We start from the raw sequence: 22538 nt of genomic DNA, 5'->3' as shown, positions 1-22538 counted from the left end.
GGGGGGATAAACCAATTTTGTAGCAAAAAGTTGCAGCAAAAATTGGAAATGTGTGTGATTTTTTTTTTGGGGGGAGTCAAGTTGCCTAAAAAATGGGGGGGCAAGAGAAATACCCCCTTGCCCCCCCAGTCCCAAATTTACAAAAAGTCAGCATCAATAAAATTTCGACCTCCTTATTTCGACAACAATTTTATGACCCAAACACCCCCTCCCCACCACCACAGTCCACCACCAATACACCTTACCCCCGGCAGGCTAAAATTGTATTGAAATCTGTCTTTTGAATAACATAAATACACTATCTGTGGACATCTTGCAACTTCCTACATTTTGGTCATCAAACATTTTATGACCCCTTATTTTCTTTGTCCCCCCCGTATATTTGGGACCCCCTTCCGAAGAAAGTGACAGCTCCCTAATGCGGGGTCATACGATATCAGAAAACCCTTGAGAAAATCCAATCAGGATCATAGTAACACATTGACCCTTTATGCAAACCACAGATACTGTATTCAAACCCACATCCTAACCCTAACCAATAAACACAATCAAAAGCCAGAAGTGTAAACTAAGTCAGAATTTTGTTTCAACTTATACAAATTGCATTTATGGGTTAAACAATTTCACAAAGCACAAACACCTAGAAACACAAGTGCATACCCACACACAAAAGTATCCATAAATCACTTGCAAATATAATTTTCTAAAATTCTGACATGCTTTTTACACTTCTGACTTTTGCTTTTTACATTTACGCTTCAACCACTTGTGATATCAAGTGACTTGAAATGAATTGACTTGCCCTGAATTTTTGGTGACTTGTTATAACTGGGGTCTGGGGTGGACTCAACATTCATACTGGTATTCAGTGCTTGGGTAAGCTTTTTGAACTCAACAATGTCATCAGGGTGCTGCCAGTTCTTAGGAGGGGTCCCAAATAAGTGGAGGATCATGATAGGTTTGGCATAGGCTACTAAAGGGGTCAAATTGTTTTCCACTAAATGTGTGGAACATGGAGGGTTTTTTACAATTGAAATTGAAAAATAATGATAGGTTTGGCATAGGCTACTAAAGGGGTCAAATTGTTTTCCACTAAATGTGTGGAACATGGAGGGTTTTTTACAATTGAAATTGAAAAATGAAAAAGATTGTAAATGAGGTATCATCATGGCCCTCCAACCTATCCAATGCTTAAAAACCTTGTTTACTTCAGATACATGTAGGTGACAAAAAACAATGCAATCTGGTCACTGATAGCCCCCCCCATTCCTTTCCAAAGAAAATAACCCCACAGGCCCTTCACTGAATGCACACTATATAATATCCCCATATTATATAGCCAGTCAGTCAATGCATACAACTACATGTAAGACACAGGGCATGTGTATGCCAAAAATAATTTCTCTCTTGGACCACTCACAGAGTGAATGGGCCATGTACTGTATGAACACTATGTGTTGATGATCCAGGATCAAACCACTGGTACAGCTACAAACATATAAGAACATGGAAAGTGGACACAGTATTGAAGAAATTGAAGTCTTTTATGGAAATAAATTTAATTACTCTTTTATTTTATTCTGCTCCTTTTCTTTTAATATATAACATTGTAAATTACAATAATTATACAAAAACACCTCACTTTTCCCAGAACATGGGTATAGTATTATAGTATAGTATAGTATAGTATAGTATAGTATAGTAAAGTCCCATGTTTGAGTAAAGTTCCACCCCTAGTTTTTTGACAAATTCCACAAATTGTCCAAAAATTGGATTTTATTTTTGGATTTGGAGTGTCCCTGGACCAAAGAGCTAAATGCTAGGATCAGCCATGGTTGACTTTTCAAAAAAATTAAAAAGTTACATTTTGTGTTTTCAATATGCAAAGTTATAATTGGCACTTCAAAATGCATTGGATTTGTATCCATTTTGAAATATGTCAATAGACTAATGACATGAATAGGCCTACAAATAATAACTTATGTTAAATTTTTCATAATTTAAAACTTTATGCTTATGAACACTGCTCACGGGTTCCGCCTCAAGATTACATTACCGGGCAGGAAATTCCCTGCCCAGGTACCGAAATTTCAACAAAAAATATTTTTCCAGTATTGGAGTGTGTCCCTGGACCTAGAGCTATATGCTGGGATCATTCATGGTTGTTGTGTTTTTTAATGCAAAGTGATATTTGTGTTCATGTTATACCGGTACTCGATTTCAATATATATATATACAAATTCAATGCATTTTGAAATCATTAAGGGGTACTACACCCTGTGGTAAATTGTGACTATTTTTGCTTTTCTCAAAACTTATAACACACTGGTAAAAAAAGTTAATGTATAATATAGGGCAATGAATCCAGTTCCTACACTGGAATTTCAGTGACACAAGACAATGTTCGTTATTTAGGATAAGAAATGAGGTACTGCTAGGATGTACCTCATATCCGATCATATATACTGAACCACTTGTCTTGAGCCCGGTCTTGAGTCAATTAAATTTCAGTGTAGTAATTGGATTCCTTGCCCCAATAATATACATAACTTTTGTTACCAGTGTGTTATTATTTTTGAGAAAAATGCAAAAATGGTCACAAATTACACGTGAGGTGTAAAATACTCTTAACAGAGTATGAACAATGGAACATGAATACAAATTATCAATTTGTATATTAAAAACATAAACCTTTTTTTGTAAGTCGACCATGAATGATCCTAGCATTTATAAAAATAGCTCTATGTGTAGGTCCAGAGACAACCGAAAAAGGAATAAAATATTTGTTAAAAATTGTGGGGTACCATATTACCAGCCCGAAAAATGAGTCGGGTACTCGGGCACAAATTTATTACCTGAAAATCCATGGCTTAAGGTGGTACTACACCCCTAGATAAATTTGTGACTATTTTTCTCAAAAAATAATAACACACTGACACTGGTAACAAAATTTATGTATATTATAGGGGCAAGGAATCCAGTTACTACACTGGAATAATTATTTCAGTGACTCTAGACAAACGGTACGTCATTTATGATAAGAAAAGAGGTACCGCTAGAATGTACCTAATTTCTTAATGTAACTGAACCACTTGTCTTGAATCACTGAAATTTCAATGAAGTAATTGGATTCCTTGCCCCTATGATATACATAACTTTTGTTACCAATGGCTGCATAGCTATTTTTTGATACCAATGCATAGCTATTTTTTGAGAAAATGCAAAATTAGTCACAAAATTTATCAGGGTGTGTAGTACCACCTTAATGAACACCATTTACTACTTGTTGTATGCAGTACATGATCAACTACATAACAATACGATGACATTTCATCAACTTTGAATGTCAGTCAAAGGTCTCATATCAGGTGTCACATCCCGGGTCACATCGCAAAAAAAAGAGCTATCGATCATGCGATGGCATTTCTTCTTGAATTGAGTCCCTGCTGGCATGGCTGGCAGCTGCCATCAAGTCATTTCCAGTTTATCGCCATCCCATGCCATGGAAGCTAGAGTTAGACTCGAGTCAATCATTCTTGAATGCTCCGTTGATTTTCCATGATGTTCCCCCCTTTTCATGTTTTTATCATGTACATTTGCACCCCATTCATGCATTTGCGCCTATTTGCCCAGCATGTGAAGTAATGCTTTGATCACTACTAATTCATGTGCAATAGTTATAGCACTGACTAGTCTAGTATTGATGTACTTCACCATTAGGCTCATCAGAATGTTTATCGCGTCCTCACTTACACAGGATCGGCTACATTATACATACATGGTACTAGTAGTTGATGTTGCAAATAATGAAATTGCAATGCATATTGAACATGCATCCAGTTGCTGAACAGATAGAAGAAGTGCATGCTGTCGAATTCTGCACTCGTGCGTAGGTACCGGTATATTCGTCTCAGACTGAACACAGTACATACATCGTCATCACACGCAACGGTTGAAATGTAAAGTTTTCCAACTTCAGTTGGTTCCTGAGGATGACTAAACTGAAGCGCAAGCAAACTGACCCTTGAAGCTAAAGAAACGAATAGTTACATATCGTCCTGGGTGTATCGCACCATGTACAACAACACTGTTTCACTCGCTCGCCAACTCATCATCTGCCAACATCAACATCAACAACGTAACGTAAATGTTATGGCTCATTCCCATGATGCAATGCACGCATTAACCTAAAATCAACGGGAATTTTATGTATAGATCTATACAAAATATTAGAAAATCATGAAATTTTACCCGAAAGACGCCGAATTTCGCTTAACTATTTCAGATTAAGATTTGTATATGTATAACCATTACGTATATGTAAAAAACCAGACTTTGAGCTAGTTTGACCGAAATTGAGGGCGTTCTGTGCGCGATATCTCTCAATGCCCCTTTAATATTGTAAATAAATGTTACTTGTGTCACGCAATACACAATGGTTGCGGAAACTTATTGGATACCCCTCGTATCGTTAATACCGAATATTAAGCAATCCATTACCATGTTCCTTGGTGCTCACAGAGTAAGTAATATGTCGAACAAAATTTAATAATTTTGCAAAGATAAGATGCTTCTGAAGATGTTTTATGCAGTAATACAGCTGTTTAGTACCAGTGACGTGTGTATGAGAGTATGTCAAATAATGAAAACTTTATAATGAATAATGAAGGGGAAACAATGAGTCGACTCATGTCTTTTAACGCGGCTGTGTACTCTAGACATTGTTTCTTTCGCGAAATTGAGCTTTTTTGAAATGTATTTACTTTGTTATGTTTTTTATAAATACAAGGAAAGAAAATCCAGATTTGTTAACCCCAACTGCTCTATTTTATGGATTTTATTTCACTATTTCCACAATTTAAAAGGAAAGAAAATCTTTGTTGTACCATCGGGGTATACACGCGCAACAATGCATCGCGTTTTGTAGACGCGCAATTTGTTAACGTACAGACACACTACGCATACGCAACGCTTATCTGTATGCGCGGCGCATCTTATGGAAGCACTGATTTCATAAAAACCTAGCGGTCAAATGGCTCCGTTTTAGCTGATAAAATGTGAATTTTTTCAAGTTTTTTCCCTCGATTTAAACATCAAGATATGAATAAAGTTCCCCCAAACTTCTCAAGGGGCTGTGGATTTACCCGATGTTCACGTAATGTAAGGTAGAAAAACGAGAACTGCCGCATTCTCTTTAAACTTCAACGGCCTTTATTTCAATGTTCATTTTCTCGTTAAAATGACGATTTAGGTACACGATAACTCAATAAGTACAGCTTCTATAGGTAAGCAATTATGCTCATCATAAAAAGCATGATCGACTTAAGAAACGGTTTTCTCATTTTTTTATATTTTGGTCTATTTCCGATTTTAGGCATCATTTTGTGCAAATAGGCGTTTGTGAATTTTAAAAAGTTCATTTTGATGCCTTATATGATCAATATCTCAAAAAATAAGGCCAATATCAAAAAACTAAAAAAATGGTTTTTCGAATGGTGTCTCAAGATTAAGAAAAAACCAAAACGAAAATTTTTGGAAAGATTGTTTTTTTGTTATGATGTACCGAACAAAAATGGTCAAAAACTCACTTTTTTGTGATTTTCTTCAAAATTGTTGTTTTTGCACCAAATCTGTATTTATATTAAGATTCATTGATGTATTGCCTTTATAAAAATGTATACTTTTATATATCTTGCGTGAATAATTACAAAGTTATGGCACTTTTACTACATGCATGTCTGAGAGTACACAGCTGCCTTAATAGACTATGCCACAGTCGAATTTTGATAAAAATATGTTATCATGATGAACGCGTTCCGTTGAACTCAAAATTTAATATACTAATGTTTATTAAACATTTCAAAGTTTTAGGGGCCTGAGCTTTCGATCCTAGCAGGATCTTTATCAAAGGCAGAGTGACAAAACAACACACAAACATGCATATATATAGGGACATGGACATAAAGGAAAAGGAAATTAGCAAGACAATAGAAGACATAAGTGTTACTTGGGAAATATCAATAGGGGCAGGAAGTGGGATGTCATGAATGGAAGTAAGAGGGATAAGGATATGAATGAAGACAATGGGCTGAATAGAAATATGAAAATGAATGGCAACTACATAAACATATTACAAAATGATAGATGTAAATAGGAAATAAAAACTAAAATAATAAAGTGGAGGAAAAATATTTTTAAAAAAATTATATAAAAAATAATTGGGGGAAAAAATGAGGGGGGGGGGCAAAATATTATGATGATGAAAAACAAGTTAGTCGTTTCCCTCTTGGATGTTGAGACCGTGTGGCTGGATGGTACGAAGGCGCTTCATCCAGAATTTCTCCCTGCTGGCACGGACGGTGTCGGGGCGGTTACCTAAAGACTCAATGCCCTGTAGGATCATGTCGGAGATGGAGTGGTTGGGGAGGTTAAAGTGATTACCAACAGGGGTGTAAACTGTTGGTAATCACTTTAAATAAGGTCTCAAAAGTTTACAACAGCTCACTTTTTAACGTTTATTAAACATGTTAAAATTAAAGTGTTCAATGATAAAATGGTCATAAAGAGTTTATATAATTAGATTTTTAGTGACAATAAAATATATTGAATGCGACATATCTTGCATAATTATAATGGCTCACTTCAATACTAAACAATTCTGATTTTGGAATCTACCAGTTTATTGATCGCGATGGGAAGCTAACAGAGGGAGTATGGTGACTGAAAATATCAGATGTGAAAATATATCAATTGCACACACATTAATACAAAACAGCGTTTTATGCTTAAATGTAATAGCCAGAGTATGCAAAATGGGCAAGTGGACTACGGAGAAGTCTAGTCTTTTAATGTATTTTAAAAATTTTTTATCAATTGGATAAATTGTTACTTGATAATGACAGATAATGCAATACTTATAGGTTTATGAACGCGTAATATTTATTGGGAGAGAAATTAGACAAAATAATGCACGCGCGCTGATGTTGATGCGTCTAATGCACGAGCCCCGAAGGGGGGAGTGCATTAGACGCATCAACATCAGCGCAAGTGCATTATTTTGTCTAATTTATCGACAATAAGTAATACAAGTTTATTAATCTATTTCATTCACGAGAAGAAAAAACACGTGATTTTTACTTTTTTTAAAAACAAATTATCACTAAAAATGTTGGAAAATAGAACCAAATTTAAATGCATCAACCCGCTCGAAAAATGAATCAATCCTACGCGACACGAATGCGCGCGAAACACTGCGGGTAATACGCGGAGTGCACAATATACACAATCAATGCATGTTTCGTACTTTTCTAACAGCTTTTCTGATTGGCTGCTTTGATATAGGAGTGTATGAATGTCTTGTTCTTAAACTACAGGTATTATAAATGTTGTACAACATGTTCAATGCATTTACAACTAATTGTCATAAAAAATTATAGAAAATAAATATATTACTTGGACAAAAATACCTGTTGTTGTTGTTGTTTTGTATTTTAGACAATTATTCTATACATGCTATAGCCTACAGTAAGCCAAAAAAAAAAAGCCAATTAAGGTACCAGTTATGTTCACCCCTTGTATATCCTAAACAAAGACAGATATGTCATAATTGGAACCAGCAGCCAATAGCTGTATTTTTTAGCTCGAATTTAAGACCTCATTTGTTGAAATTGTTCAAGAAATAAAGATATGACGATCCAAAAACCCAAGGAAGATGCCAATTTCAAAGTTGCAGTTTGCTCCATTGAGCACCCTATTGATTTGCACACAAAGCGTTCACGAACAAGAGAACCATCACCGTGCTTCCATTGATTAACACGTTAAAACTGGCGTCGTGCTTTCTTTGATTAGAACACAAAAGTGCAACTTTTGATTGAATTTCTTTATTAGGTTTTAGACTACCGTTTCTTTAATTCTTAACCAATTTCAACAAATGAGGTCTTAAATCAGAGCTAAAGAGTACAGGTATTGGCTGCTTTTTAAAATTTTGACACCTTTTTCTTTATTTAGGATATACAGGGGTGAATACAACTGGTACCTTAATTTTTTGGCTATACTGTATATCATCTATATTGGCGTGTTGCAATGCAGCATGTCAGTTTTTTCCAATTTCCTAATAACAATTCACAGTGCTATAACAATAATAATAATTGAATTATTAGGATGTCGTGTACTCATGAGTTAGTAACAACATCACCTTGACTACCAGAATATTCGTAATAATAAAATAAACTAACAAAAACCAATTTCACTAATGGAGCCACGCTACGTGAACAAGAACAAGCACAATACACTGGTAAATAAGTTGAACATAAGTCATTTCTCATTACGCTAATAACAATTCCGTTAAGGGGGTACTACACCCCTCTATTTTTGCATTTTTCTCAAAAACTAACACACTGGTAACAATGAGGTACATCCTGGCGGTACCTTGTTTCTTATCATAAATAACGAACCGCTTGCCTTGGGTCACTGAAATTCCAGTATATTAATTGGATTCCTTGCCCCAATAATATACATAACTTTTGTTACCAGTGTGTTATTATTTTTTGAGAAAAATGCATAAATAGTCAGAAATTTACCACAGGGGTGTAGTACCCCCTTAAAGGGCCATTTCGTGATGTACAGTCTCATTCCCCACTTTCTCAAACGAAGTTGAGAATTTTATACCACTGGAAACCTCTGGTTACATAATGTACAAACATTTCTTGCAGATTAATTCGTGTAGCAAAAAAAACGTCAAATTTGCATTACGTTATGAATAACCAAGACGATAATACAATACAGTGGCATGTGGAGCAGTGTAATACACATTCGTGCATAAATCGCAAAGTATAACACAAAATCTGAATCAACTGAAATTTTGGGAATAAGCATTTTTCGTGTATATGTACTGACAAATGTCATAAAAAGGGGATGCAGGGATCACGAAATGCTCCTTTAAGGTTGAAGCATTTCTTGTTGACAGCTTTTGTTCCAATATGAATTTAGTAGAAAAACAACAACAATAACAACTGTTATTCATAAACTGTTATTGATAATTCTGAAACACTTTCAAGATTATAATTTTTATCAAATTTATTTAAATTTTATCTATAAAGGAATATAAATATCATTTGTAACAACGTGGATATACATGCGAAAACGATACTGTGCTTAGTATAGCCACAAAGAGGCATGTGCTTGCTTTGGGCTTTTAGGATGGGGAGGGTGTAGACTGGGGGTGTAGGGGTGTGTGTGTATAGGGTGGTGGGGGTATGTGTAAGTCTTCTTACCTTGTACTATGCACATCAGTTGCATTATCAGTACAACGTTGTACCGGTTCTTTACGTTGTACATGGTTTAATAACTGAAAGTACAAATAATGCAGAATAAATCAAGTAAAGATTGCACCATGAGTTTGCAATAAATGCAATTATGTAACAAGAAGAGCTGTGTTTGAGAAACACAAATACCTGTGACTTCCACCCTAACACCCCTTATAACCCACCCCGACCCCCCTTAACCACCTAAACCCACCCTGTTACCACTTAATCTACCCTGGCACTTCTTAACCTACCATACCCTGTTACCCCTTAATTTACCCTGGCACTTCTTAACCTACCATGACCCCCCCCCCCACCCTGTTACCCCTTAATCTACCCTGGCACTTTAAGTTACCCTGACCCCCCCCAACCCACCCTGTTAACCCTTAATCTACCTGGCACTTCTTAGCCTACCATGATCCCCCACCCACCCACCCTGCTAACCCTTAATCTACCCTGGCACTTCTTAACCTACCCTGACCCCCATCCCACCCTGTTAACCCTTAATCTACCCTTGCACTTCTTAACCTACCATGACCCCCCCAACCCTGCTAACCCTTAATCTAACCCCTGACACTTCTTAACCTACCTTGACCCCCCCCAACCCACCCTGCTAACCCTTAATCTAACCTGACACCTCTTAACCCACCATGACCACCCTCAACCCAACAGACATTCCCGTAACCCAGCATAAATCTCTTAACCCAATATCGATACACTTTGGGCAAGATTTGACCATTTTCATGCTAATTAGCTAAAGCGAAGAAGCGTGTGAAGACCTGGTACTTCAATCCAGCTTGTAAATTTTTAGGATTACATGGAAGAGGATGAAAATATTAAATTCTTCTCGCACCCAAAAAAAGTAAAAGATTCTTTCTTCATTGACAGCATAATCTAGAAAATATCAAAAAAATAAATAAACATGACAAGGTTTATAGAAATACGTTGCTTCATCAACACTGAACTAGTAAAAGGCTAAATAATATTTTTTATAAATGAATACCCCGGTCCTTAACCAAACCAAACACGAACTTTGGAACACAAAATCCTTAAAAAGTACATGTAATGTTAAAGATACTTCGATGATTGTAAATAAAAAATATATTGTTGGTTTATATACTTACTATTTCAAATTACTTGCCCTTATCAGTTAATTATCAATCCTCCATATTGCATCAAAAGAGTTTAAGCACAATATAACTAAACCGATGATGTTTACGAGATAACGTGTTGCTACCGATGAAACTTGCGCATGCGTGAAGCATTTTATGACCAGAATGCTGGTTGGTAAGTTACTTTCTAAGTGGCTAAACCTAAAAACTCTGCAAATACAAAACAGCAAAACAGAGATCACATCGAAGGAGACAGGATTCCTCAGCATAGAGGCCTATACAGGAGCGTGTCATCTGCATATTGTGGAAGAGGAGATTGAACAAAATTTAGAAGATCTAAAACAAAAAGATTAAACAAAAGAGGACCCAGCATAGACCGTTGTGGGACCCCCGATTCAACAGGGACCCACTCAGAGGATTTCTCTCTGAACTGAACACACTGGTAACGATCTAAAAGAAAAGAGGAGATCCAGTGCCATTAAGCGTACCGCACATGCCATACAGCTGAAGCTTCCTTAAAAGAATAGAATGACTGACCTTATCAAAGGCCTTACTCCAGTCACGAAATATGAGATCGTTTATCAAGAATTTGTGACCAGTGAAGAAGAAGAAGAAGAAGAAGAAGAAGAAGAAGAAGAAGAAGAAGAAGAAGAAGAAGAAGAAGAAGAAGAAGAAGAAGAAGAAGAAGAAGAAGAAAGACAAAACCTATAACGAACGTGCATTACATAAAATATGGGCGCAGTCCTTTGTTGGCACCCATTTTGATATTAATCATTTCTATACGCTTGTGGAGACGAAAGCTAACTGTGTAGAAATTTCAATAATTTTAGAATTTCTGTTTGCATGACTATATCTAAAATCTACACTTTCTAAACTTAACTAAAACAGTCATGTAGGTTCTAACAATATTCGGTGATTCTTTTCCATGTAGTAGCCGTTAATAAACAGATATGAAACGCTTATAATTCAGTTATTTTCTAAAATTGTGTTGATTGACACTAAATATATATAGTATAATTTATGTAAGTATAATTTATTTCTGTTTTCCCACCAAGCTCAGGTTAAGTCATTATTATACCATATAAAGACGCAATGAACCTGAGCGACTTAGGTCTGCACAATGGAACGTTCGCTTTAATATAATTTACAGTGAATACGATTTTGATAGGGAATACATTGTCTAATACAATTCACAAGCTTTAACCTTCGAAATTTAGGTGAAAGTTCAGTTAACTTCAGTTAATTGTAAAAGGGCCAAGTAAATAAACTTTGGATCACCTTCTATTATTTCGACAAGCAAGTCGAGTACTGAACAACAATAGTCTTTAATGGACGATATAATTTCTCGTGTGTGGATTGGTGCTGAACTGATGGCATAGCCTGCAGATAGTAACGTCAATATTCTGGCTTTCCCATCTGAGTATCTGACTCGTAAGCTCAGTTGGTAGAGCATTGATCCAAATGTCCCAAGTTCAAATACTGGAGTCATTAATTATGTTTTTGCTGGATATCATTTATGTTTAATTATATGTTGTTCATGCCCACAATATTATATATTACCTGAACTATGTCACTGAGAACCGTGCGCTTAAAGGTCCATTCAGTGATTTGCTCATCCGGATGATCGTAAAAGTCATCAAGATCCAGACTTTGGTACCTTTGTTATTCCCAAAGATGTGCTAACATAGCCTGCTGATGGTTCAGTCATAAGCTGTGTATTTAAGACAAAATAAGGCATTTACATAAATTTGTAATTTATATACTGACAGTATAATAGCTACATGTATTTGAATTGGGCTTCAACTTCGTCAATACTGCGGTTTTCTTCAATTTTTGCCAATTTTTTCATTTCAAAACTACCAAATGACATTTTGAATGACTTATCCTTGACCTTTAAGCACCTAACCCTAAACCTAAACCTTACCCTAACCCTTCTGGTTCTGGCTCTGGTTCTGGTTGGTTACTCCCTAACGCCCCTAAAAGGGGTCAAACAAGCAGTTGGTGATATAGGCTGCTGTTCTTAGTTGTTGGTTGCTTTTCTTGTGTAATGCTGTAATACTGCTTCTTTAAGCTTTTTCTTGTCCGGATTATATGTTATAGTTGGAGGTAAATTGTTCCAGTCAACAGTGGTACTTGGTATAAGTGAGTACTTCAGGCAGTTCTTTGATGTTTGAAATTGTATGAATTTGCTGTGTCTGGATGAGCGTTGGACTGGGTGCACGATGTTTTCCAGTGGAATGGCGAGGTGACCTTTTAGCGATTGGTGGAAGATGGTGACTTTTGTAGCTTTCCTGCGAGTTTCTAACAGATCCTAGTCTAGGCTTTCTCTCATGGATGTTACGCTACTCAGCCTTCCGTAGTCGCTACATACAAATCTTGCACTTCTGTTTTGCACTGCTTCTATCTTACCATAACCCTAACCCTAAACCTAACACTTGCCCTAACCCTAACCCTAAAAATTTGAACTAGCGGTGGTTCGGACTGACGGTGTTTTGGACTCACGGGAAGACCCCTTTATAAATAAGTTAATATTTTCACATCTGCGCTGGGATCACTGAATGGGTCTTTAATTTCATTTATGCAATCATAATGGGCCGCAATACTACACACCTTTAGGGTTAGGGTTAGGGTTTAGGGTTACTTTAAGGTTAGGGTTAGGTTTAGCGTATTGCGCGCTATTATGGTTCCAAAAATAAACACGCATGCGGCTCGTGATCATATTGAGTCTCGTGATCATATATGGAACGAATTTCAGTCCAACCATGCATGTTGTATTGTTGGTTTGCCTTGTGTTGAGTCATATTTTAGGAATATCCCGAAAGCCTTTGGGATTGAAACCGAGGATACGTCACATCGATGGCGCACGTCCGATTAGTCAAGAGTGTGTTTACGATGAGCGCATTGACGATGACGTAGTGTCGGTTCAATCGCAAAGAATTTCGGGAATTACCAATTGGTCTATTGCATTCAAGTTTACCAGTCTTTATCACTTATTGTTTGATACTTTTCTATTCAAAGTTGCCTCCAGGGAACTGAATTTGTTACTTTAAGTGTTGTATGGAAAATCACTCAACTATATATTACACGCTGTACACCTACCCTACAAATGTGACATTTATATACACGTAAGCCCCATCATTTTGGAGATATCAACTCGTTGGAACACTAACACTTCTTCTTGAAGTTTGACAAATACAGATGCTCACCTACTCTACAAATTGGAGTGGATGTGTAGCAAGTTTTTGGAAATATCGCACATCAGGAATCTCTATGTGGATCTGATTAGTCAGACAGGTAAGTGATGTCAAATGTGTGTATATTCTTTTACATCATAAAGTCGCTAACATTTCATGAATTAAAGAAATTGTTTTGTTATGACTCAGGTGGGTAGTATGCGTTTGATAACCAGCAACTTATTTTGATCAAGAGCAGCTGTGGGCTGTGACTATAGAAAAATCAAAGTTTTATATTCAAATCTTGCCAAGGCGAGAGCTTTAATTACTAAAGAAAGAAAACTGATTTAAGTGACCATTTGGGTGTTTGCCAATCTCTAAAAATATCAGACAAAAATAATGCCTCCGTTTATTATTTACACAGTGCTGTATATACAGCCTGTCTCAAAAAAAATTGTGCAAGTAAAAAGCGCCCTCTTTGGCAATAAGAAAATACCGTTGTGACATAATGCTTATATTAACGTCAAGGGCGTAGTCTTAGTTCTCAAATGCCGTTTGTTCTGTTCAATTTGCTTGTTTTAATCTCGAGTTGTGCTTACTTGTAAATTGAACAGAACAAACGGCATTTGAGAGCTAAGACATGTTTGATGACGTAAAATCGATAATATATTTCTACCAGATATTATACGTGACATATTATCGATTTTACGTCATCAAACATTCGTTAGAACTTAAACATTACTGGAAATACAGGGTGAGTCAAAAAAAGTGCAATAGAGCAAAGAATCGATAATTGTGTAAGAACCACGTTGAACTTTCCAATTATTGAAAGTTTCTATAAATGCCACACTCAATAGTCACCTGTTGTGAAAAAATGAAGTCAATCACATCTACCTTTTAATTTTTATTAGTCCTTTTGCTACGATACCCAATTTCATTATTTGTCCACGAGGTACCATGTATTTTGAATGAGAGCACACAATGCACAATAAAGTCACCAGCTCTGAAACTGACTTTACCTTAATAAGGTTGATTTTTGAGTATTTCAATTTCTTTTTTCTATTCAAACAAACTTTCTAGCATTACTTATAAGTCCTTCATACCTCAATCGACTCCACCTCCAGTTTTTTAAATCCCAATATGTCCAACTACTGGATGTTTTATAATTCTCTCCGCTTCAATTTACGCTCATTTCATTTCGACATTTGAAAAAATCCACCTACAAATGTGTATGTTTTTGATAGAGAATAAACATCTTTAACGTAAAGGTAAAATGAAAATAACAAAAAATAATGTTTCTTTTCCTTAAACAAGACCAAGGACAATAACAATTTGTTTTCAATGCCAATGAGGTTAAGAAAATAGCAGTTGTTCCAACTCTACCTTACACAGAGTGGGCTGACATTCAAATTTTAGACGTTTTTTGGACAAACATTAGAATTGGGTATCGCTATAAAATGGGTCATAAATACAAAACGGTAAATGCTAATTCCTTGGTTTTTTTCACAAAAGGTCACTAATGGATATATCACTTATAAAATGTTTTAAAACCTAAAAGGTTCTAATTGGTTCTTAAATAAAAATGGATTCTTTTCTCTATTGCACTTTTTTTGACTCACCCTGTAGAATGGCAATAGATTAAATAACGTAGATATGTTACATACAATATTGTACGTCTAATACTCGGAGTCTACATACTGCTTTAATCTAAATGGCGACGCAATTCACATTATATGCTGAATCCATGTTACACCACCCTACGACATACATTAATTCGCCTAACACCATTTCCATTCAAAGAAATTTACAAACTTATAACTATTATAATATAATAGTATCAATGAGCTAGACCAGTCGTCCACCGATTCATAAGTAGCCGTTTTGAAATATAAAGTTATATACATAACTCTAACATACCGGGTATAGAATTAACAATATTATGACGAGCAAAGACAGAAAACGTACCATAATTTAGTATTTTGCCTGTTTAAAAAACATTATGTTTATAGCGATAGCTATATTGTTGATAATTGTGTGTTTCTGCATGCAGAAAATACAACAATAGGGGCCTATTTATTTATTTATTTATTTATTTATTTATTTATTTATTTATTTATTTATTTATTTATTTATTTATTTATTTATTTATTTATTTATTTATTTATTTATTTATTTATTTATTTATTTATTTATTTATTTATTTATTTATTTATTTATTACATCTTGCCTGGGGATACCCAATCAGTGAAACACTGTTTTCCATGGGTGCCCAGGGGTCAAACAAAATACATCAAAAGGTTAAAACATTACATATGAAATATACAAATTCTTAAAAGTACATAAAGAAATAAAGCAAAATACAACAATACATTAATAATATACAAGTGTAAAAAAGCAAGTGTTAAGAAATAATCTGTTTGAAAATTGAAACACTAGCAGGAAGAGGTTGTTTGGCCATGACAGGCAGATTATTAAAAGTTACCACCCCCCTAGAGATACATTTTCTTTCATCTGAGTTGTTTCTACATAAAATTTGAACCAGATTTCCTTGAGAGCCAGCTCTCGTACTATAAATATGACTGTCAGAAACTGAGTTAAAAATATTGCACAAATTGGAAGGAAGTTTTTGAGCAAGGCTTTTGTATACCAAAATGTTGAGATGTGTTGAACGCCGATCAGAAAGTTTTTTCCAGTCTAGCATTTGTAATAAAACATCAGTGGGAAATCTACGTGGAAGTACAAAATACATAATAATATTTATATCGTTCATTTTGACTTCGGTGCTCGTTGTCACCGCACCGGCTTGCAGGGTACTATTATCTGAATGTTTATACTTTATACAAAAATTCCACATTGAACCCAATTGTTAACTTCAGAAAATAAAAGATAAGATTACCATTAAAACGTAACAGGAATCTTTAACGGGCTTCCTTGTAATTTTTGAAAACAATTTGCAGCCTTCATTTTCAAAAACAGTTTTGGCGTATATAAAATTATTTAAAAAAAAAAACTCTGCCTTCTACACCTTTGTTTCATAACCACTATTAAGATATGTGACATTTTTTGTTTTAGCTATAGCCCCCTCTTCAGAAGTATTTCAATATATTTGTACTTGATCAAGTAGCATTATGTGCAAATTTCATTACACAATTTGTTGCCGTTCTTTTTTATGAGTAAAGTGCCTAAAACGGCCTAAAATGAGGCTATGGTGCCCTTTCCAGCTTTGTCTAATATTAATCTCCATAGACTTTACATGTAAAATGAAAATGTCCATAAAAAAGAACGGCAACAAATTGTGTAATAAAATTTGCACAAAATGCTAATTGAGCAAGTATGCGATGCACCAGTTTTCGTGAGGGGGCTATACGAAATATTTTTTATGTATTGTATGTATGGTCTTTTCAAAGAAAAAAATGTCCATCTGAAACATAGGTGTCTAAACCAGATCAATTGTACCACGATTGGATATCACGAATCGTTACATAATGAAGTACAGCTACTTGAGTATTCTAAGGGGTCAAGGACGGTGGTGATTCTCTTCATATTGGAGTAGCCTCCGTATTTTTTCAATGGCTCCGTATTTTCATCATGGGCCAAAGAGCGGAAGAGGGAGATTTACTTCTCAACGGTCATTAGGCTGGTGTTGAACATGTCATCATTGGTCAACCTTCCAACACTGGCCAACATGTTCCAGATCAGGGGCGAACTACTGCATATTGGTAGATCTCGGCTGCTGTGTGTCCAGAAAAAAAAGCTGAAACAGGGCTGATCACCCGTAAAGCTGTTAGGACTGGACTAAAGTAATTCCCAGCAAACTCTACGATTACGAAAACTACAAGATCTTCAAAAATACCGAGGGTAGATGAGCGGCAGTATACTGTTGACTCCATGACGGACCAGCAGGAACTCCCTGGGGGGGCACTTCAATTTGAAATGGATATAGGTGTAGGGCTGGCGCTTTCGCACTAAGGGGCATTCGGTGAGAGCAACATGTAAAAAATATGGGGTCATTGGGTGAGAGCATGATTTTTGGCATTCGGTGAGAGCAAAATGTAAAAAATATGGGGTCATTGGGTGAGAACATGACCTTTTTTTTAAATGGAATCTTTGGGTGAGAACCAAAACAGCGCCACAAAACCTCGAAAATCGAATTTCTAGTTCTAAATGGCTTCAAATTTCTTTAATTTTTCAAAATAGGTAACAAAATCAGTGATAAATGAAAGTTGCTGTTCAAATTGAACTTGTAAGGGTCTTTGGGTGACAGATCAAATGGAAAAATAGGGGGTCTTCGGGTGACAGAGCGCGGAGCGAGCATGTGTTCGTAAAAAAATATGGGGTCTTTGGGTGACAGCGATGCTGAAAAAGGGGGTCTTAACAGCCCTACATACGCGTCACCTCCAAAGTTTGAGTGCCCCCCCCGGGCGGGAACTCGGCATACCAACACGAACTGTTGGGCCTGATTATTGTCGCCTGTCTACCTTCAAACCTCTTGTAATATCTACTTATAATGTCCGTACTGTTAATCAACAAGGGAAAATCCATCAGCTATTCATGGGCTGTGCTGATGCAGGTATTGACATTGCCGGAATTCAAGAACATCGTCTCATTACACTCGTCCCGAGGTTATGGGTTTCACGAACATGATTAGAAATATTGCATAGATTTGAAGGAAGTTAAATGCAAGGTCGTAGTCCTTTTACCAATGTATGCATACAGAAACTACAACCTGACGAAGTTTCTATTGTCCAAAGCTAACTTGCAGGATACGGTTCAATGTGTAAACTGTATAACTATCCTGCATGTATTGCCGTTATACCTGTAGTTCACAAACTAAGTTTGAAAATAAAAAAAACACTAAATATCGTATTGTCTTAAAAGGATTATCACCTTGATTTAAGAGCCTCTTAATAAATTCAGGCATTAAGTTGTTATTCCTTAAAAAAAATTAGCATCTGCACATTTTGTGATTATATGTTACCATATTTTGAAGTATTATAAAAGTTGTAAAATAAGTTTATAGAAATGGTACAATATCATTCGTCATCTGAACTTGATCTCCGCAGGTAAAAGGTCACAATTATAGAGGATGGCTGCCGACGAAGGACTGCGCCCTTTTATGTTGGGCATGTTGGGTTTACTATGTGTTCTGCTTCCTCGAGGAATTTCTGGACAAATAGGTAAGAGCAACTGACATAAGAATATCAATCAATTTATTCATTCAATGAGTATTTCTTTCCCTGTAACGTTCCTGTGTTGCTACTTGTATGCAAAGAGCTTTCAATAGAAATAGAGTCGCAATAGATTACTACAGTCATGTGTAAGGGCAGTCATGTGTAAAGTGGTACCATTGTACTCACGTACCCCAAATGTGTGCTTGTGTGGGTCTGAAATCTATAAAGGAGGCTTTAGCTGTCGATGCAATCATCTTTACCACCCACCTGACTTTAGGCGTTTCATTTAAATAAATTGAATGCTCTTGCTGATGATTACACATTAGAATGTGTGAAGGCTGCCACGTCCAGTCCATATATCTGTATTACATTATAATGGTAATCGCTATACGTATACACGTGTAAGTATAAGTAAAGGCCTATAAAGGTTGTTTTTAAGAAATTTCCATTTATTTTTATTTTAAGAAGGAGGTTGGTATAGAAAAAGAGGGGAGGGGGTTGGGGAGGGGCAGATTCACCTCTGTGAGAAGTCTTGGGAGGGGAGGAGGGAGGAAGAGGGGAGGAGGGGATATGGAGGATGAGAGAGGGCTGTAGGAAGGGAGAAATAAAACGATATAATAAAGACAAGCAGATAAATAGAAATATAAGGAAAATGATGGATTGAGAGAGGGAGGGTGAGAGGGGACAATGAGAGGGAGGGAGTGATAAAGTGTAGGCCTAGGAAAGAATAAGTACAGGGAAGGGAAAAGAAAGGAATGATGAATACATTTAATAATAATTATTAGGCCTATATAATAACTAAACACATAATAGCACTGGGCAGCCATTCGATGATGTCAATGCCTTTATTCGTTACGTAATTAAAACGCCCAGTCAGTTGTATTTCACACCTACCAAACACAAATCACCCAATTTCTAAAACTGGACGTTGAACGTACACTCTCATGAATATTGATTGGCAACATTTTCCAATATGTCAGCGCTCTAATCGGAAACAATAGCACAATAGAACCTGCAGAGCGTTGCTTGTATGTGCTACTTGCAATGGGGTGATGGTGTTTCTTACACGTTCACCATGTTGTTTTCAAACATCATTGTTTCATTTGCTGAAATTGTAATGTTTCAATTTTTCAGAGGCTTTTCATTTAGTCCAATAGACTTCCGTAACCATAGTGCAAATCATGTTAATAAATTAGACATATTTATCATATTATTAGAGTTAAGCATTATAGGCTTTGAAGCACCCCTATTGGTGGGAAAAGGTCGTTGAATTTTTACACTGTGGTCAAGTTCAAAAACAACAATAATGTTTTCCTCTATTCGTAAGTATTCAGAAACTCTGTAGTTTGACCTATCTATCAGTGGCGTAGCTAGGGGTGGGCAGGGTGGGCGGCTCGCCCACCCTGGAAAAATCTGGGGGGAAATTTTGGAGCGAGAAGGGAAAAAAAGAGAAAGGAAAGGGGAAAGAAAAAAGGAAAGAAGGGAAAAAGAAGGGGAAAAGAAAGGGAAGAAGAGAAAAAGAAAGGAAAGAAGGAAAAAAGAAAAAGGGAATGGGGAAAGAAAGGGTCAAGAGGGAAGGAAAAGCAACAGAGAGGAAACCTGAATAAATAAAAAAAGAGGGAAATGAAAAAACAAAAGGGAAGCCTAAGAGGGATGGGGAAGGAATAGGGAAAGGGGAACGAAAGAGGGAAAAACAACTTGCATGTATATGTAACTTGCATGTTTATTGTGGGGAAGCAATTCATGCACAGGGGGAAGGAGTGTAAGAAAGGGGAAGAAATTGAAAAATATGAAGAAGGACAGGGAATTTAAGGAAGTGATTTGAGGGGAAGTAATTTAAGTGAGTGTAATGTAAGGGGGGAAGGAATTAGACAAAGGAGAAGAAATTGAAGAATATGAAGAAGACGGAAAGAGAAAGAATGGAAACTTAGGAACATAAAGGGAAGTAATTGGAAAGTAATTTAATGGAAGGGGGAAGGAATGAGAGAAAGGGGAAGAAATTGAAGAATGTAAAGAAGAAGGGGGAAATAATTTAAGGGAATGTAATAGTGAATGTAACAACTTGTTAAAATAACTCAAGAATATCAATAATATTGTTTTATTGTATTGTTCTTACATCGTAAATTCAATTTTGTTTCCTTTCAGATAATTCTAAAAACAAAACTTTACATTTTTTCCATGGCAAAATTTTCACATAAAAACGTTACAAATGTATGCAAGGAGGCTTCTCCTCATGGTATAAAAATGCCCAAAACCCCTGAACTTCTATTCGCTCTATTTATTTATTAAATTGGGGGAAACTTTTGGAGCCTTGCCCACCCTGGCAAAGAGGTTTGGCTACGCCCCTGCTATCTATGACGTACGGTTAAGGCTAAAAAGGAAATTTTGGGACGTCATAGGTCTAATTATGGCGCCACATGGGGATAAAATAAAAATTGCTCAGATTTGGTTGAAAAGACTATATGATGCGCCAACTTCAACCTCCTGCTTTGCTCCTCTTCATCTGTTCATTCTCTCTTTATCCTACTGCACGCTCTTAACCTTCTTCTGCATAATTCCTCCCCTCTTTGCTATTCTTACTATAGGATAAAGGTTGTAGGTACAAGAGGCATTACCATCAGCCCGACTGTCCCTAATCGCCTCTCTGTAGTTACCCAATCCCACGCACACCGACATCGCCTGGCTAATAATTACTTGGTACACCAGATATACTAAAATCAATACCCGGGATCGATACACGTGAATGTGCTATGCACGATTTTGATATTCGGACGAAAATCTTTGGATACCGGGGTAGAAAATGATGAATATCTCCCGTAAATGATTTCGTCTAAAGAAACCAGATGTGGTTCCTTGCACTTGAATATATGTGTTGAACAGATATGATAGTCGTAAGCTTGCGTCTTGAGAAAGAAGCTTGCGTCTTGAACTCAAAAACTGACAATAATTCTGATTTTATATGTGCCGAATTATATAGCGCAGTGTATAGGCCAATCGTGGGTAGTCTAAAAGCATATGACCTATGGCGTACCATGTTCGCCTCACACACAGCGAGGTCAGTCACCGGCCAATTGTCAGTAGCCTTAGTCAGATGTCTTTTGGTCCATTATGCGTCTCAAAACTATTAAACAGGTCGGAACAAAATGGCCATGCGTGGCGGTGGATTCAATCTACCATGGCGATTTCTGCCATGAAGATATCAGGGCGATGACACTGTGCCACGTTCTCGTAGCTAACTGGTATGTCAATTGCTCACCACCTGTTACAGCTCAAAACCTTTCTGAGCTAACAGACGGGGCTGGCCCTGGGGATAGTGGACTGTAGCCTGATCATCAATCGTGAGACTAAGGGTGAGGTAACCCGGACTTCAACCTCTACTGACAACTCGCCCAGCCAGCTCGTCAGTATAATTATGGCTAAAACTCTTTAAGAATCAATATGGAAGTGAAAGAAAAAGAGGCCTTTATGCCCGTGGCCAATACGGGCGCAACCACCAGAGAAAAGATGGTTGCACATTGCCCAGTCATGACTCGGAAGCCAACACTTCGTATGACGTTTTGCAGCCAAAGCCGTAAGGACTCTGCAAGATAGATTGATGAGAGCCATATGAGTGGACAAAGAACATATAAATGAAAGACAACAAAGTACCTGGCACTGATGATATATCCAATGACGTGTATAAGATAGGCGCAGAAATCAACACTCAATTATTGACGAGACTTTCTTCTACATTAGAAAGGAGATCAAGAGGATATCTAAACTACCGACCAATTAGTCTGC

General features: G+C 36.6%; 1 protein-coding gene and 1 long non-coding RNA gene across 2 annotated transcripts in view; one reads left to right on the top strand and one right to left on the bottom strand.

The window, feature by feature from the left end:
* Positions 1-10449: 10449 nt before the first annotated feature.
* LOC140145102 (uncharacterized) lies at positions 10450-12795 on the bottom strand. The gene is made up of 3 exons (XR_011857984.1): positions 12339-12795; positions 11975-12125; positions 10450-10624 (listed from the first exon to the last, which is right to left on the bottom strand). It is a non-coding gene; the product is annotated as an uncharacterized lncRNA (long non-coding RNA).
* Positions 12796-13450: 655 nt separating this feature from the next.
* LOC140145103 (cubilin-like) overlaps positions 13451-22538 on the top strand; it is a 114951-nt gene continuing 105863 nt past the window's right edge. Inside the window, exons 1-2 of the mRNA XM_072166882.1 lie at positions 13451-13708; positions 18651-18764. Coding sequence (XP_072022983.1) covers positions 18674-18764 — 91 coding nt within the window. The 5' untranslated portion in view covers positions 13451-13708; positions 18651-18673. The remainder of the gene's footprint in view (positions 13709-18650; positions 18765-22538) is intronic.

This window comes from Amphiura filiformis, unplaced genomic scaffold (assembly GCF_039555335.1).
Source record: "Amphiura filiformis unplaced genomic scaffold, Afil_fr2py scaffold_135, whole genome shotgun sequence".
In the NCBI taxonomy this organism is placed as follows: Eukaryota; Metazoa; Echinodermata; class Ophiuroidea; order Amphilepidida; family Amphiuridae; genus Amphiura; species Amphiura filiformis.
The sequence above is the reverse complement of the archived record's forward strand: the minus strand, read 5'-3'. Positions and strand labels throughout refer to the sequence as shown.